A 15,016-nucleotide genomic window follows, 5' to 3' on the forward strand; every position below is an offset into this window, starting at 1 on the left:
TATATTCAAGGCCATTTTGCACCTAAAAGCCTCATGCAAACTAAATCGGCTCCTCAGTGGAAGCTTCTTCTCAGCGGTCTGGACGTTAAGCTGTGGTGTGCTGAGCCACGTCAGCTCAGTCGCTGTACCGTCACAATCTCTGCCTCAGCAGTCCTCTGCGCCTCTTTTTGCTCTCGATCCTGCCAGATCCTCTCCGTCCTTTCCTCCTCCTCCATCAACCACTCTTTCTGTCTGCTCTTTTGTACCATCAAAAGTGAACATGGTGAGGTTTCCAATACTCTCATGGCAAAAATATCATCCCCTGTGATGATGCTTCTAAAACGTAAAAGTATAATGTGAGAATCATGAGACCATGTCAAAAAAAATGCTTCAGGGCACGCAGCGCAGTGAGTGTGTGGTCAGCGTTTGGACCACCAAGGATCAGAATGTGCTGAGTCAGCTCCAGTAGAACCACTGTCTTAAACACAGACTCTAGTTGAAGGTGGAAAGCACAGCAGACACTAACAGCAGACATAACAAGGGAGGTGTAAGGCTATATCCAAAAAATGTTGCCATGATGACAAAATAAATCTGTAATGTTCTGTCAGGTAGGGGAATATCAGTTAATATTTCCAGTAAGATCAACATCTGTTGCCATAGTTATGAAGTTTTTTGTTTTAAATTTTGGGAAAACGGATGCACAATTCTTACTGTGTGCTGAAGTTCACTTAATGTAAAACACTCACTGGGTCTGGGATCCTTTCACGAAGCCAGACAAACAACCGTATTCCACCATACTTCCATCGGCAAACAGTGTACACATTCATACGTCAACACTGTTGACAAACTCTGAAGGGGTTTATGCTGAAAGTATGCAGTCCACTTACGTCACCAGCTTGCATTGATCGGACCTGTTGCAAGACATTAAATACTCACGGTGAGGATCGGGGGTTTTTTAGCGGTAAATCATGTATTATGTTGTAAACCACAGAAAATGTACCCCAAATCTGTTTCCTTTGCACTGAGAACCATTTTTCAGACCTGATGCTACTGCTCCCGTCCTCCAATCTTCAGAGGCAAAACACACAGAATTGAAAGTCTCTTTTAGACAAAAGATCTTATAAATACCGTTCTTTTTCATCACTGTTTATTACAGCAGACCTTCACTTTGTCTCCTGAGTGATGCGTCTCTATTAAACATCAAGTGATAAGTTGCCGCTGAAGTCCATTAGTGAGACTCTCACGAGGCTAATTATCACTCATCCATCCTGCCGTCACAACCGCGTGACCACCCTCTGCAGATCATGATGGATTTCTCCATATTATATGAGGATACACCAAAGGTCAGCAGGCAACAGCCCAGGTGCAGATTTATCGTGTTTACCAGGTCTCTACCGAGATGTTGTAAAAGTGCCATGAATCATACTCAAAGGGCAGGTGTCCAACCATTTGTCAGACACAGCGTATCAGCGTGACACAGACAAACTGCTTTTAATTTCCTGATTATGGCAATATATTACTAGCGCTGAGCTGTTTTCCCAGATGTCTTGATTCAATATGATCAATAAAATCATCAACTAATTATTGATTATTTCCGATAATACAAGTATCATCCGACTTACGACCACGGCCAGATGCCAGCAGATGCTTTTTTTTTTTTTTCAATGTCTGGCACCGCAACATGTTGCAGCCCGGCATCGCGTACAACAGTTATGGCAGCACAGTATCCCAGCATCTCACTCTCACACAGCAATCTACCACTACAGTAGCACCTATGACCCTTGGGTTGGCTATTTTGAACGGCATTCGATTTATGTCCAATCCAACTTGGGACCGGTTGGTCGCAACCGATCCCGGTTGTAAGTCAGATGTAGATTGTTGATACAGGATTCCCACAATTCTTCTCTGCACACAAATTCTCCACCAAAAAGATGAGACATGTCAAACAGCCAAAGATTTTTTATCATATATTACATAATCCCAACAGTCTTCTTGGTTAACCAAACATTGTAAAAGATAACAGGAGTAGGTCACTGTTTCTTTAGCTATCTTTGAAGCTTATCAGCACAACGGACAGTGGCGAGGTTAATGACAGTGAAAAGTGAAACAGCTGAATTGCTCTAGAAAATAGAAGTGAAATTCTTCATCAAAGGAAACAGTAGATAATATTAGCTTCCCACATGTAAACAACCACTATGCCATGGTTAGTAGCTTCCCTCAATGCAAATTCTCCTAAACACAAGCGGAGGCATACAAACAATCCCAATGTGACATCACATTGTTCCTCGCTCTCCCAACCTCATCCAGGTTTCAGAGGCGATAGAAATGAATAATAAAGAAAATTATTATCATAATGATGAAGGACTTACTCCATAACACAGAGTCAGGGGTGTCAAACTGAATCAGGGCTACATTCAGTTTAGCTACCCGGCAAACTTCTGACAGTGGAAATGTGAAATGAATCAAAACCACACGTCCACACGACAAACATCTGACATGCAGCAAGGAAGATGTGATGTGACGCGGCTTCACATTTTCCCGTTTTTTTCCATCTGACCATCATCTAAAGACAGCACCACATCATTTTCCTTTCCCTTTCAGTGCACGGAACACGGGGCTATATCCCTCTGAGCAGCAGTGGTTCACGAAACATCTCATGATTAGTTTCATCTGAGGCTGCTGAGCTCAGCAAGAAAAGACTGCGGTACAAAACAGAATGTGTTCAATCAGCAGCTCCTCTTCCAACACTTTCCACCACAGAAATATGACACATTGTCATTTTGATAATTACATTACACGGCGAGTCACATTCGAAAGTGGTGGAGAACGATGAGGTGGAGGTTTACGGTGCAACCAGGCCAGCGTATGTCCAGCTCATTCAATTAGTTAGATTGATTCCTTTGACTCTGTCTCCATCAGCACTACAGGAACAATTCATCTAAGCCCCTGGCTTCATTACATTGAGTGGCTTCTCAATGTTACTGCAAGAGCAGCAGCTTTCCAGCTCGTACTGTACCTACCGGGAACAAGGAAATCCTATTTCACAATGCGCTTCATCATCAAGAAACTCTATAATTGCCCTTCACAAATACAGCAGGTAAGAAGAGCAAACACTTTTTCACAAGGACATCAGCTCAAGAGCAACTCTGTCAAGGCTGTGCCGTATTTGAGCCGGTAAGCCAGACCTGTCATCTACTTGTGACTCAGGTTTGATTTGAAAGTTAAGGTAGATGCTGTGGTTGAAGGTTCTTTAAGGGGACAGAAGACAGAGGCAAAATATTCAGGTCCTCATGGAGATATCTGAGTGTCCTCAGAGACAGAGTTAGTTGCACCAAGTTCGATGTGGGATTGGCCTTTCATCCTGCGTTGTCAGTCACTGGTTAATGTGGAAACCTGGTTCCATTTCTCCGTCTGTACAGCTGAACCACAACTTTTTAAAAACGTCTCAGCTCTTCAGATGTCTGGAAAAGTCGTCACTTCACAAAACAGACAGGAGTGTAGCGCTCATTTAGCAACAGCTCTTGAGCTCATAATAAGCAGCAGAGGGCCATTGCAAACACAGACGTGCTGTGAACATACAGTAATATTTGAGAAGCACGCACTCAACAGATAAGACACAGCAAGCACCAGACAACCAGAATCAACTACTGCTAACACTGTGTTGGGGATCGAAGTAGGTGACCACACATTGGTTTATAATTCCCCAAAAACATGAGAAACACACAGCCCTGGCCCTTACACCAAGAGTTCCACTTTTGGACCCCTCATGAGACTGTCTGCACTGTAGGCAAAGAAACTGCAGAAGCTCACAATGTGAAGTTGCAGTACTTAAACATCTCAACCTGCCACTGGCTTGCAAACTGATGCATCACACACAAAGCGTAAAACAGTGTAGAGTTGCTGCATTACTGAGGTAGGGGCACTACCACTGTGTTGGAATGTCAGTTTTGTTGTGTTATCAAGCAAGTGTCTTTGTTGTTAGTTCATACTCACAAAGCTACCGACAAACTGAGCATTCACATTAAGAGAGGGAAGACTAGCTCAGAAGAATGTGACTGGAAAGCAGGAGAAAGGAAAAGATGAGGCGTATTAGTGGTAAAACCATTTCTTTTACAGCCCCACTGACAAGACTAATGACTACAACACCCTGGCGTGTATTCCAGCGGGAACACTTAGGCAAATCAGTGTAAATGTCACGGCAAGCCTCCAGGGATCTGTGACATTAACACAATTAATGGTTAAGGGCTGTGGTTCGCTGAAAGCCCAATATTTACTTGAATCACTGTTCAGCTGTTTGCTTCTCTCAAGCACACACTTTCCAGTGCGTCAGCATCGCCTCAGGAAAATTTCCTCGAAGATTAGTCCAGGGACACCACAGGGAGTCCAGGACATGGACCCTGCTATTAGAGAAGAGAGGATTTAGCACCACGCTTTGATCATTTTCAAAAGATCAATGCTGGTTATGAGTTTGGTATTGAAAGAGAAGGTCTTATTTAGAAGCTCATGATCAGCTCATGACTGCTGTCACAAGATATTTCCCCGTCAGATGCTCAGAATTTTATCAAGCAGGATCTAGAAGTCTTCCTCACCCTGATTCTTCTGCCATAGTTTCATACTTCTTTTCTATGACGCTTTCACTGCATCAATTTCAGATATACATCCTGAGCCCACAGGAGCATGAACAGGCGCCACTGAGGTGGCACTGGGCGCCATGACAAAGACATGCCCATCACTAAGGCTGGCAGTTGCCAGGGATCACAGCAGTTCTCCAGACGAAGCAAAGGTCAGAGAGTCAGACCCACCAGTTAATCACCGACTGGGTTCTGATGCAGAAGCCATCAGACGCAGTCTTGCATACCAGAGGAAGGCTGGTCTGGAAAACCGACAGAGGAAGAGGAGGAGGAGAGGTCAAAGCCTGGATTCCCATCAGTGGGAATAACTGTCGGAACAAACAGAAGATTGGACAAAATGACTGTGAAGATGGAATCTCTTGTTTAGACAAATCGCACGCCAGAGAGAGACACTGACTGATACAGATGGGGATTACAGGACAGTCTCTTCTCACGTAACATTACCAAAAAAACATTCCAGAATTTTATCGTGTCCATGAGGGAAATGTGATTGGGGAATATTTATTATGTACCGCGCATCATGTACACTTCATTTTTTTAAATCTAAAAGAACTTTCTTTGGACCAAGTTTAGAATAGATTCTCACTTCCTTTAACTCCTTATTTCATCGGTTCCAAGAAGTCAAGTCTTCATAATGAGCTGAAAGCTTCAGTTGACCTTTTCGTGAGGTCGAGACTTTAAAAGTAAAGATTGTGAAGCTTCTAGAGGCCATTCACAGTAGTCTTTTGCCTTTGAAAGCAAAAACCATAATCCCGCCCGCACATCCCCACAATGAGTTTCTTTTGTTAAATTATTGTTTTTCAACCTGATGGATATGATAGGTGATGTGCCAACTTGTTTTGAAAAACAAGCTTTTCACCAGACGAATGAGTAGCTCCACTGAGGCCTAGCCAGGGGTCATGTCTGGAATATTAGAGGCGCCAGTAACTGGCCCTTAAAAAGACCCGGCTGCATCCCACCCAGCGACCAGATGTATGGTCTCTCGTGGACACTCACGACAATAATGTGTTTGGTCACTGTGTGTCTGAACAGATGTTCCTCACATCCCCCACCACCTTCTGCCCTCCTTTTGTCAGAGGAACTAAAGAGACTTGTTAAACAAGCTCCGGGGGCAGATGGTGCAGACCTGAGGACCAGTTCCTTTATCTACAAGTGTCCTCCTTGTGGATGTGCTGTTAACTGAGCACTCAGCTTCCAGCACGTAGCGTGACACACGTCTGCTTGTTTATTAATGCCCTGATGTGGAGCCCAGGTACTGTGGAACATCGCAGCTTTCTTGATGATCCTTTAACGCAAATGGCTGATCAATTTCAACCAAAACAAACTGACGTGAGGGAACATCCAAGCAAGTTAGAAAAACTGTGCAGTCTCCAAGCTTATACAAGGAATCCCCAAAAAAACAAGGCAAGATCGTCAGAGTGATGTAACAATTGTGCACAGAGGAGCGACAAAGTACACACACACACACACGCATGAAACCCATGAGATGCTCTGGAAACAAGCCTTTCCTGTCTGATCCTGCCTCCTGAATGTTTCGCCCACATGCAGTGAAGATGAAGGGTGAAATTCAGATGACGAAACAAAGAGTCAGCATAGAATAAGGAAAAGAGTCACACTTCAGAGCTGGCACAGATCACATTATTGAATTACTTCCGCACCCTGCTATTCACATTTATGAGTTGACATTTAACTACTTGTCAGCCAATAATCCAAGACAGACATAGAGAGAAGCGGCATCAAGTCTCATTTGCTTTCAGTTGCTCTTGTAACAAACTAGACAACACAGTTTCCATATCCTGAATGGACACACATGGTGATGTTTAAGATATTTATTTAATGATGTCGGCACCTTGTCCGCTTTACCCTCAGAAAAACTGGTGGTTCCTGCAACCCCACTAAATTTGAGGAAGCACACACAGGGCAAGAGAAGCACCTTTGTTTTTCACTCATGCAACATTATAGGTTTTTCGACTCTAATTCACTGCAGGCCAATCTCTATTTTCCACTTGTATAAAATCCCTCAGCAAATGCCCTCCAAGCATCAAAAATATTAAAGGGGCAATTTTGTGTACTTGTTGATGGCTCTCACAAACTGTGCATTTTCACGTGGGAAGTGCAATAACAACTACAAAGATGGCTGTAGTGCCTGCGATTCTGTTACAGATTCAATGCATCCAAAATATCAATCACCATTGCATTTTTGGAGGGAAGCTGAAACCACATGACCACACACTAACTCCTGATAGACATAAGTTAAACTCTCATGAGCCTTCGAGTGGGTTCCATGAGCACACTCATCCTGTTGACTCATGACAATCTGTAAACAAACAAAACAAGTAGAACATAACTGAATACCAAATACCTGGTAGGGTTATATTAAAATTAAGCCATTCAGAAATGGATGAACTTTGTACTTTCACACTTCTGTATAGGTTAAGGGGACGCTTCAGCCTTGACGCATAGAAATATACACTGTCTACTGATTCGGTCAGCAGCCCCACATGATGGTGTTATTAATCTGAAATGTCACATGGCTGGGCGCACACTCCGATCAGACAAACATCTGATTCCACATTTCGACGTGAGAAGTTTGATCACTGAATGATGATAAAAGAAGGCGCTGCTCCGTCACGCTGGTGTCTGCTTGTCTCTCCCTGCTGTGCAGTGTTTAGAGCTTGCTAGTGATTAGCTGCAGAAGATTTGAAGTGCAGGACGCCAGAGAAAGACAACACTTTGCTGCAATGCCTAGCAGTGCCAGCATGGACAACTAGATTCATCTGAGTTCAAAGTTCACACCCATAAATCTGACTAGAGCAGTCTACTGAAAGTAGTTGTTCAAATGTATCGTGGTCCATCCATGAAAATAAATATTACAAAAGATCATAACTGGTGTCAGAGTGGACATTTCTAATCAGAGTTGGATCATAACTGTGATTCTAACTCAGGCCAAACAAGTGTGCCACATACTTTCTAAACATGGGGTCAGGGGTGACAGTGAGGAGGAAGGTGTCATTTCACAGAGAAGATGGCCACACTCGAAGCCAGGCTTAAGTTGCCTCTGTGTCCCGGATGTGCAACCCACTGGGTCCAACCTGACTGATCAGAACTGTGCATCCTGATCTGCAGAGAGGGAAAAAAAAAACCTAAAAGGAAAACTCCGGTCTCTCCCGGTTACCAGGAAGGCCTGGTGGTTAGGTCACATTGGAAACCAGGAATAGCAGCGTAACAGTAGACACTGCCAGTGGGGTCTGTTCATGCCAGGATGGATGACAGGTCTGGCAGACTTGTGGTCTAAAAACAGAACTCGCATTCAGGCAGGGGAAGTTGGAAACGAAAGGACCCAGTGACCAGAGAAAGCAAGGCTCCAGCAGGTGTCAACACACCGCGGTGCACACCAAACTTCCTTCAAAACATTCAACACTGTCAACTTGAACTCTTCTTCCAGCAAATCTTCAGCATCAGTAACTTCAGAGAGTGAACGCGTCAAAACATACTTTCTAGCACCTTCGGTCACCGTTAAAATAGCATTCAAATTCACCAGCCACGCACCAAAAACTGTCACTAAAGTCATTTTAATGTGAATTAAACAGTATGGTAGGAACACCGAGCAATACTGAACAGAGTGTGCGCTCCCCAGTGTTTACACTTTGAATGGAGTGAGGAAGGCGAGCGTAGTTCACACCGGTTCATCGTTAAAACTTCCAGCAAAGCAGAATGAAATTGTTTCAATCGTGTCGGGATGTTTTAAAGAGATGAGTAATGATGAAGTACAACTTACGTTAACTCCAATAAATGAAAGTTCCCTGCGTTGTTTTCATGACTCTGCTCCTTTAAAACAAACCACGTGTTTGTCAGTTTCTTGGAGAAGAACAACAGCAGCGTTTATGGGTGGCGTTTTGTGTCGACTCCCTTTTGTTATGATAATTATTAAAGCCTTGAGTGGAGTCTGGGAGTTTGTCGGCTGCTAACTGTCCACTGGGGTCAAAATCCGTCAGTCTTCAATCCTGGTGCGGAGCGTTGCTTAGTTTCCATCATAGTCCACAGTCGGAGGTGCTGATGAAGTGAAGATGCTTTCTCATGGTGCTCCTCACACGAACAGCTGGTTCTCACACGCAGTCAGCGTTGAAGGAGAGGAGGAGCAGGCAGGGAGGAGATCCTGAGTCAGGACAGGGGGAGGGAGACAGGGGAGGAGGAGGGCGGGGGGGTGTCCCGCCGCGGGGGAGGAGCTACATCTCCAGTCAAAAGAACGATCGATCAATAGTCTGAATAGGCTGCAATTACTACAAAGGCTCATGGATTCAAATGACACTGAAGGAGCCTTGCAAAGCTTCTTGTTCACAAGTGTGCATATCAAGACACTCAGTTACACAAAATTACATTTTATACAACACTATATTATAAGATATGGTGCTATAATATACTATATTATTTCAATCTACACTGTACTGTAATGTCTTGCACTGTACTGTAGTGCAGTACAGTATATTATCAATACTGTCCAGAATTATATGACACTATACTATACGGAACTATGCTGTGCTATACTATACTACTGTACTAAATTATACTTCACTAAACTACACTGTACAATACTGTACTGTGCTCTACTATACTATACTAGACTACACTATACGATACTATGGAATACTGTACTATAGATTAGATTAGATCTACAATACAATACCACATTGTACTATATTTTTCTATACTATACAATACTGTACTGTACTAAATTGTACTTGTTATACTATACTATACTAAACTATACTATACTATACTATGGAATACTGTACTACCTCTTATATTAGATATACAATACTATGCTGTACTATATTTTACTATACTATACTATACTATACTATACTATACAATATAGACTGTGTTGTGCTGTGCTCAACTATACTATACTATACTATACTAAACAATGGAATACTGTACTATATCTTATATTAGATATACAATACTACGCTGTACTATATTTTACTATACTATACTATACTATACTATACTATACTATGGAATACTGTACTACATCTTATATTAGATATACAATACGATGCTGTACTATATTTTACTATACCATACTATACTATACTATACTATACTTTACTATACTATACTATACAATATAGACTGTGTTGTGCTGTGCTCAACTATACTATACTATACTATACTATACTATACTATACTATATAATGGAATACTGTATATGTACAATATAGACAGTGTTGTGCTGTATTCAACTATACTATACTATACTATACTAAACAATGGAATACTGTACTACATCTTATATTAGGTATACAATACTACGCTGTACTATATTTTACTATACTATACTATACTGTACAATATAGACTGTGTTGTGCTGTGCTCAACTATACTATACTATACCATACTAAACAATGGAATACTGTACTACATCTTATATTAGATATACAATACTACGCTGTACTATATTTTACTATACTATACTATACTATACTATACTATGGAATACTGTACTACATCTTATATTAGATATACAATACGATGCTGTACTATATTTTACTATACCATACTATACTATACTATACTATACTATACTATACAATATAGACTGTGTTGTGCTGTGCTCAACTATACTATACTATACTATACTATACTATACAATGGAATACTGTACTACATCTTATATTAGATATACAATACAATACTATACAATACTATACTATACTATACTATACTATACTATACTATACTATACTATATTATACTATACTATACTGTACAATATAGACTGTGTTGTGCTGTGCTCAACTATACTATACTATACTATACTATACTATACTATACTATACTATACTATGGAATACTGTACTACATCTTATATTAGATATACAATACTACACTGTACTATATTTTACTATACCATACTATACTATACTATACTATACTATACTATACTATACTATACTGTACAATATAGACTGTGTTGTGCTGTGTTCAACTATACTATACTATACTATACTATACAATGGAATACTGTACTACATCTTATATTAGGTATACAATACTACACTGTACTATATTTTACTATACCATACTATACCATACTATACTATACTATACTATACTATAGTATACTATACTATACTATACTATACTATACCATACTATACCATACTATACTATACAATACTATACTTACTATATACTACTATTTTTATGATGGCTTTCTGTAGGATGGCGACCCGAACGTTGTTGTTTCTGTCAACCTGAGTATCTTCAAGTTCTCGTTCTTATTGTTCAGTGTTCAGTATTCATAGACGTCTCAACACTGCCATGATAGTGTCAGTAAACTTGAGTCACCCTCACACACACTCTCCAACCTAGACAGCTGCTAGACAGGAGAGAGACACATCTGCAGCTGGGCTGAACAAAACATCCCAGTCTTACTTCATCAGCCTTGCTAAAGTAAAAAGGTCGGTCATAGATAGGTTTGGGTTCAAAGAGGATCCAGGAAGAGTTGTGAGGTTGATGAGTGGATTGTTGAAGGAGCGCAGAGGCAGTGATCGACATCAGCACAGAGGGAAGTCCACACGCCCAGTGACTAATGATGAATAATCTATACACACACTCACAACCATTCCCAGACTGGTGATGTAAAACCTGAAAATTTCCATGACCGAACTGCTGTATCCTTTCTGTTGTTACAAAACACAAGTCTGGCTGCTTTCAGTCACCACAGGCTCCTCAGAATAGAATCATGTGGCACCACTTATTTTTAATTCAGGATTTCCAGATTTAAAGGATCAAACTGTTTATAATGGCATTGTTACATTCACTGAAGGATCTAACAGCACGTGTTCCACCCTGGCGGAACAAAACAGTTAAATTGTCTTGTCTCTCAGTTCTATGCGGATGTTTTCTTGGCATGAAATGTAGCCAAGATATGGCAACTATTTAGGTGGGTATTGGGTGCTAGTATCGCACCTAATACTTTGGGTTGTCTAGCTTTTGTTTATTTAGACTTTCATTTTTTGGCTGTTCAATTGAGCTCAAGCGTATTAAGTAACAATTGCGTAAATGTTTCTGTCACTGAGAATGTGACATCTTAATTAATATTTCAGTGGTTGTTTTTGCAATTTAAAAGCACTAATAATAATAATACAAGTTACAGTCTCATGATTAATGACACCCCAGCCTGTGTCTGCCTTTGCTTCAGTGACACTGCTGTCACCTCCTGTCCCATTGAGCTCATTGCTTTCAAAGATATTTGAAATACTAAAAAGGACAAATATAAAAACAATATGTCAAGCACGTGCGCTCTAGTCCTAGGGGTTTAGCTATACATATAAAACAATACATTGACGACAGGTTACAAAAGGAGCAAAGACTGCAAAATAAAGTTAAAGCTTTACATCAGGATCTTGAATGTATCACCAGTGACCTCGAATTTAGGGTCAGAATTTAGGGTCTAACACTTAAAATAGGTTTCCTTACGAGTACTTTCTGACTTAGAGACTCAGAACTAAGTCAAGGGGCATGACCATCACACAAGGAGGATCATGGGAGAGAACCCAGGCCATGTGGAGAAAGGAACAAACTCTCACTCTTCTGTTGCGTTCTATTTTTCTATTAACTACACACAGCGACTATCTCCAGGAAGTTCAATAAATTTGAAGTTTAATCCTCAAGATCAACACTTTCCACTCTTCACTGGGGGCTGTGAAAGAAACTACAAAATGATTCTGTTTTCTCTCGGGGAAGAATGAAGCTCATTAGCGGCAGAAGCCCCGGCGGTGCTTCCAGCTATTTAAAATCCCTGAGTGGGCACTTTATCAAACACAACTTCAGGCTTTCATGCAGCTTCTCTTTCAACTCCGCATTCGGTTGATGGCAATAAAAACAAGCCATAGGGGAGAGAGTGCCTGTGCTGGCAAAACAGCATCGAATGCTGAGCCTTACCTTGTGACAGACGCACTGGCTGTGTTACTTGGAGACCGTCGACTGCACACTGGTTACCACACGGGTGCAGGGTGATGACCCCTGACCTGTTCTCTATGTAGCAGTGCTGGGCTGCGACCCCCGGCCCCTGGATGGTGATGTCAGCTGATCCATGGCCCACAGTGGTCCGACCTGAGACAGTTATTTAGGATAGGATGCGTATGAGCTACAGAGATGAGCGAGACCGGTATCAATACATTTAGCGATGTTGAACATTGAATCAGATGAAGGCCAGAAGGTCATCTCAAAGGCCAAGGTGTCCGATGAGAGGAAGGACCTAAGCCCATCATTGAGGAGCTATGGAGGTGTAGATGCTGTTTATCAAGACAAGAATGACTGTTTTGGCATTTCCTGCCAGGGTTGCTGCAGAAAGTCTGCTTCCTCCTGGATCATCTACCCTGATCTTTGTCTATGATAAAAACAGCCCTTCAGAAGTGTTGACCTTCAGTCAGCTGGTAAAAAAAACAACAACTTCCAAACCAAAGTAGAGGGCAACCTATGTCATGTGACATGTGTTTGTCCTGTTGACAACCAAAGTAAATAAAATGAGAATCAGAAGAAGGATGACGGTCAAACACTACAATCACCAACCAGCTCAAACACAAGTAGAAACAGTTGTTAGCACACATGGCTTTGTAGACTTCATCAAAAGCTAGATCTCCCAGGCCTTGATTCTACAGTGTGCGTTTCACTTCTTCTTCTACACACAGTTTGAATCGGTCTTCACTGGGACCTTGAATTAATTCTCCCATGTTTGTGTGTGTGATGGATTGGCAACCAGTACAGAATGAGGCCTGGATTTTTAGGTGAAGCTGGGTGGCAAAATGCACATTGCATCACTCATTTCAAATGTATTTTGTAAGTGTGCGTTTTTTCTTCATTTATTTCCTCATGTAGAAGAAAATTCTTTCAGGAAAAATGTACTCATGACACTTTCTTTAGTGTTGCAGATAAATTAATGGAAATGTAAAGTTGTTTAAATGATGGCGTTTGACTGTGAGTTTCTTTAATCAGGTGTGATTTATTGGATGTTTTTTTAAGGAAAAGATTCATTAAAACCCATGAGCTTGAGCGTGTGTGTCCGTGTGCGGGCTCTCACCCTCAGCCAGGGGAAGCAGCGTGATGGCGATGCTCAGGCGTCCGCTGCCGAGGCTGACCAGATGTGGCCGTTCAGCCTGGAACTTCAGGCCTTGGCCAGTTTCGATCAGATCCAGCGGAGTTCCCTGCAGAGATTGAAGATGTATATTTAATTTAAAACAATGACATGTAGGAGATAGTTTACTCTCAAATAAAGATCATGTTTTTATCTTAATGTTGTGTGCTTTAGCACAGCTATTGCACCAATTCATAAAGTTATCTCAGCTTTCCTATGACACATTCTAACAGCAAGTGAAAGGACTTTGCCAGCCTGCTTTCTCAAGAGGCATTTAACACAGCTAAAACACCCAAGCATATTTATCACACAAGGGCTTGTTTTGAGTTTATACCTACCGCCTACAAAGGTCACATGCTCAGGCAGTTGTGGCCCTTCATTGCTCTCAGTCAGTGGAATGTGGGTCAGAAGCACATCCTGTCTATTAGCTGGAGTGCATCCTCGTGACACAGACTCCTATCTTCTGTTTACAGACACAGTCAGGACACCTGCCTGTCTTAACTGAGGCTGCAGCACCACCATGTGCTCTCGGAGCAGAAAGCGGGGGATGGAGATGTTGCTATGGAAACAGAGCTCCCCAATTAAGAGACATGAGCATCCTGGAGGGTGTTCGAGAAGATAACTCTGATGAGCTGTTTTAAGTGCAGATGAATTCATTTTCCTGTCCCCAGCCCCCACTCTTGCTGCTGCTGCTGCGCATGCAGAGGAACATATAGTGATATACTCAGCAGCAGACACGCTCCTCACTGTGCTGGTTTTTAAGCTTGTGAATAATGGATGTTCACCTCTTTCATTTTAAAGCCAGATGCAGCCACAGTCTACCCGGTCGGTGGACATACAAACTGATCTGTCCACCAGCCGTCTCACTGGCAGACATCCACCGAACCACTGAGCTGCCTTGTCATGCATTCATCATCCCAGTCGACTGGATGCATTTAACGCTTGTCCATCTGCTGACCTACCCTCCAACCTACCAATCAGCTGACCTACCAACAAATAACTGACTCACCTACATTAGACTCAACTAACCTAACTACTTAACTGCAGCTGCCAACCAGTCAGCGAAGTGTTTTACAATTAACTAGCCAACATGGTGGATTCCATACATATATCTAGCACTACAACAAATGTTGACCGACCATTCTAACTATAGCTTCCCTTGCCCACCTGTGACTCATCGACACACATAAACAGTCACTCATAACTTGACACACTCTCCAGGAAAGAACTTAGAGTGAGACTTATATTCTGAAATGTCCCAGAA

The 15,016-nt window shown here is 41.8% G+C and overlaps 1 protein-coding gene across 12 annotated transcripts in view; it reads right to left on the bottom strand.

Annotated features, from left to right (window-relative positions):
- phldb1b (pleckstrin homology-like domain, family B, member 1b) overlaps nt 1-15,016 on the bottom strand; it is a 69,081-nt gene that overhangs the window by 37,628 nt on the left and 16,437 nt on the right. For 11 of the 12 annotated variants that reach the window (XM_053873369.1, XM_053873370.1, XM_053873372.1 and 8 more), the window contains exons 3-4: nt 13,699-13,822; nt 12,561-12,731 (exon numbers count right to left, since the gene is read on the bottom strand). In XM_053873369.1, coding sequence (XP_053729344.1) covers nt 12,561-12,731; nt 13,699-13,822 — 295 coding nt within the window. Of the gene's footprint in view, nt 1-8,388; nt 9,468-12,560; nt 12,732-13,698; nt 13,823-15,016 lie in introns of those variants that run through there. The other variant, XM_053873378.1, reaches the window with a different exon arrangement.

The sequence above is a fragment of the Synchiropus splendidus genome, chromosome 8 (genome assembly GCF_027744825.2).
Source record: "Synchiropus splendidus isolate RoL2022-P1 chromosome 8, RoL_Sspl_1.0, whole genome shotgun sequence".
Taxonomy (NCBI): domain Eukaryota; kingdom Metazoa; phylum Chordata; class Actinopteri; order Syngnathiformes; family Callionymidae; genus Synchiropus; species Synchiropus splendidus.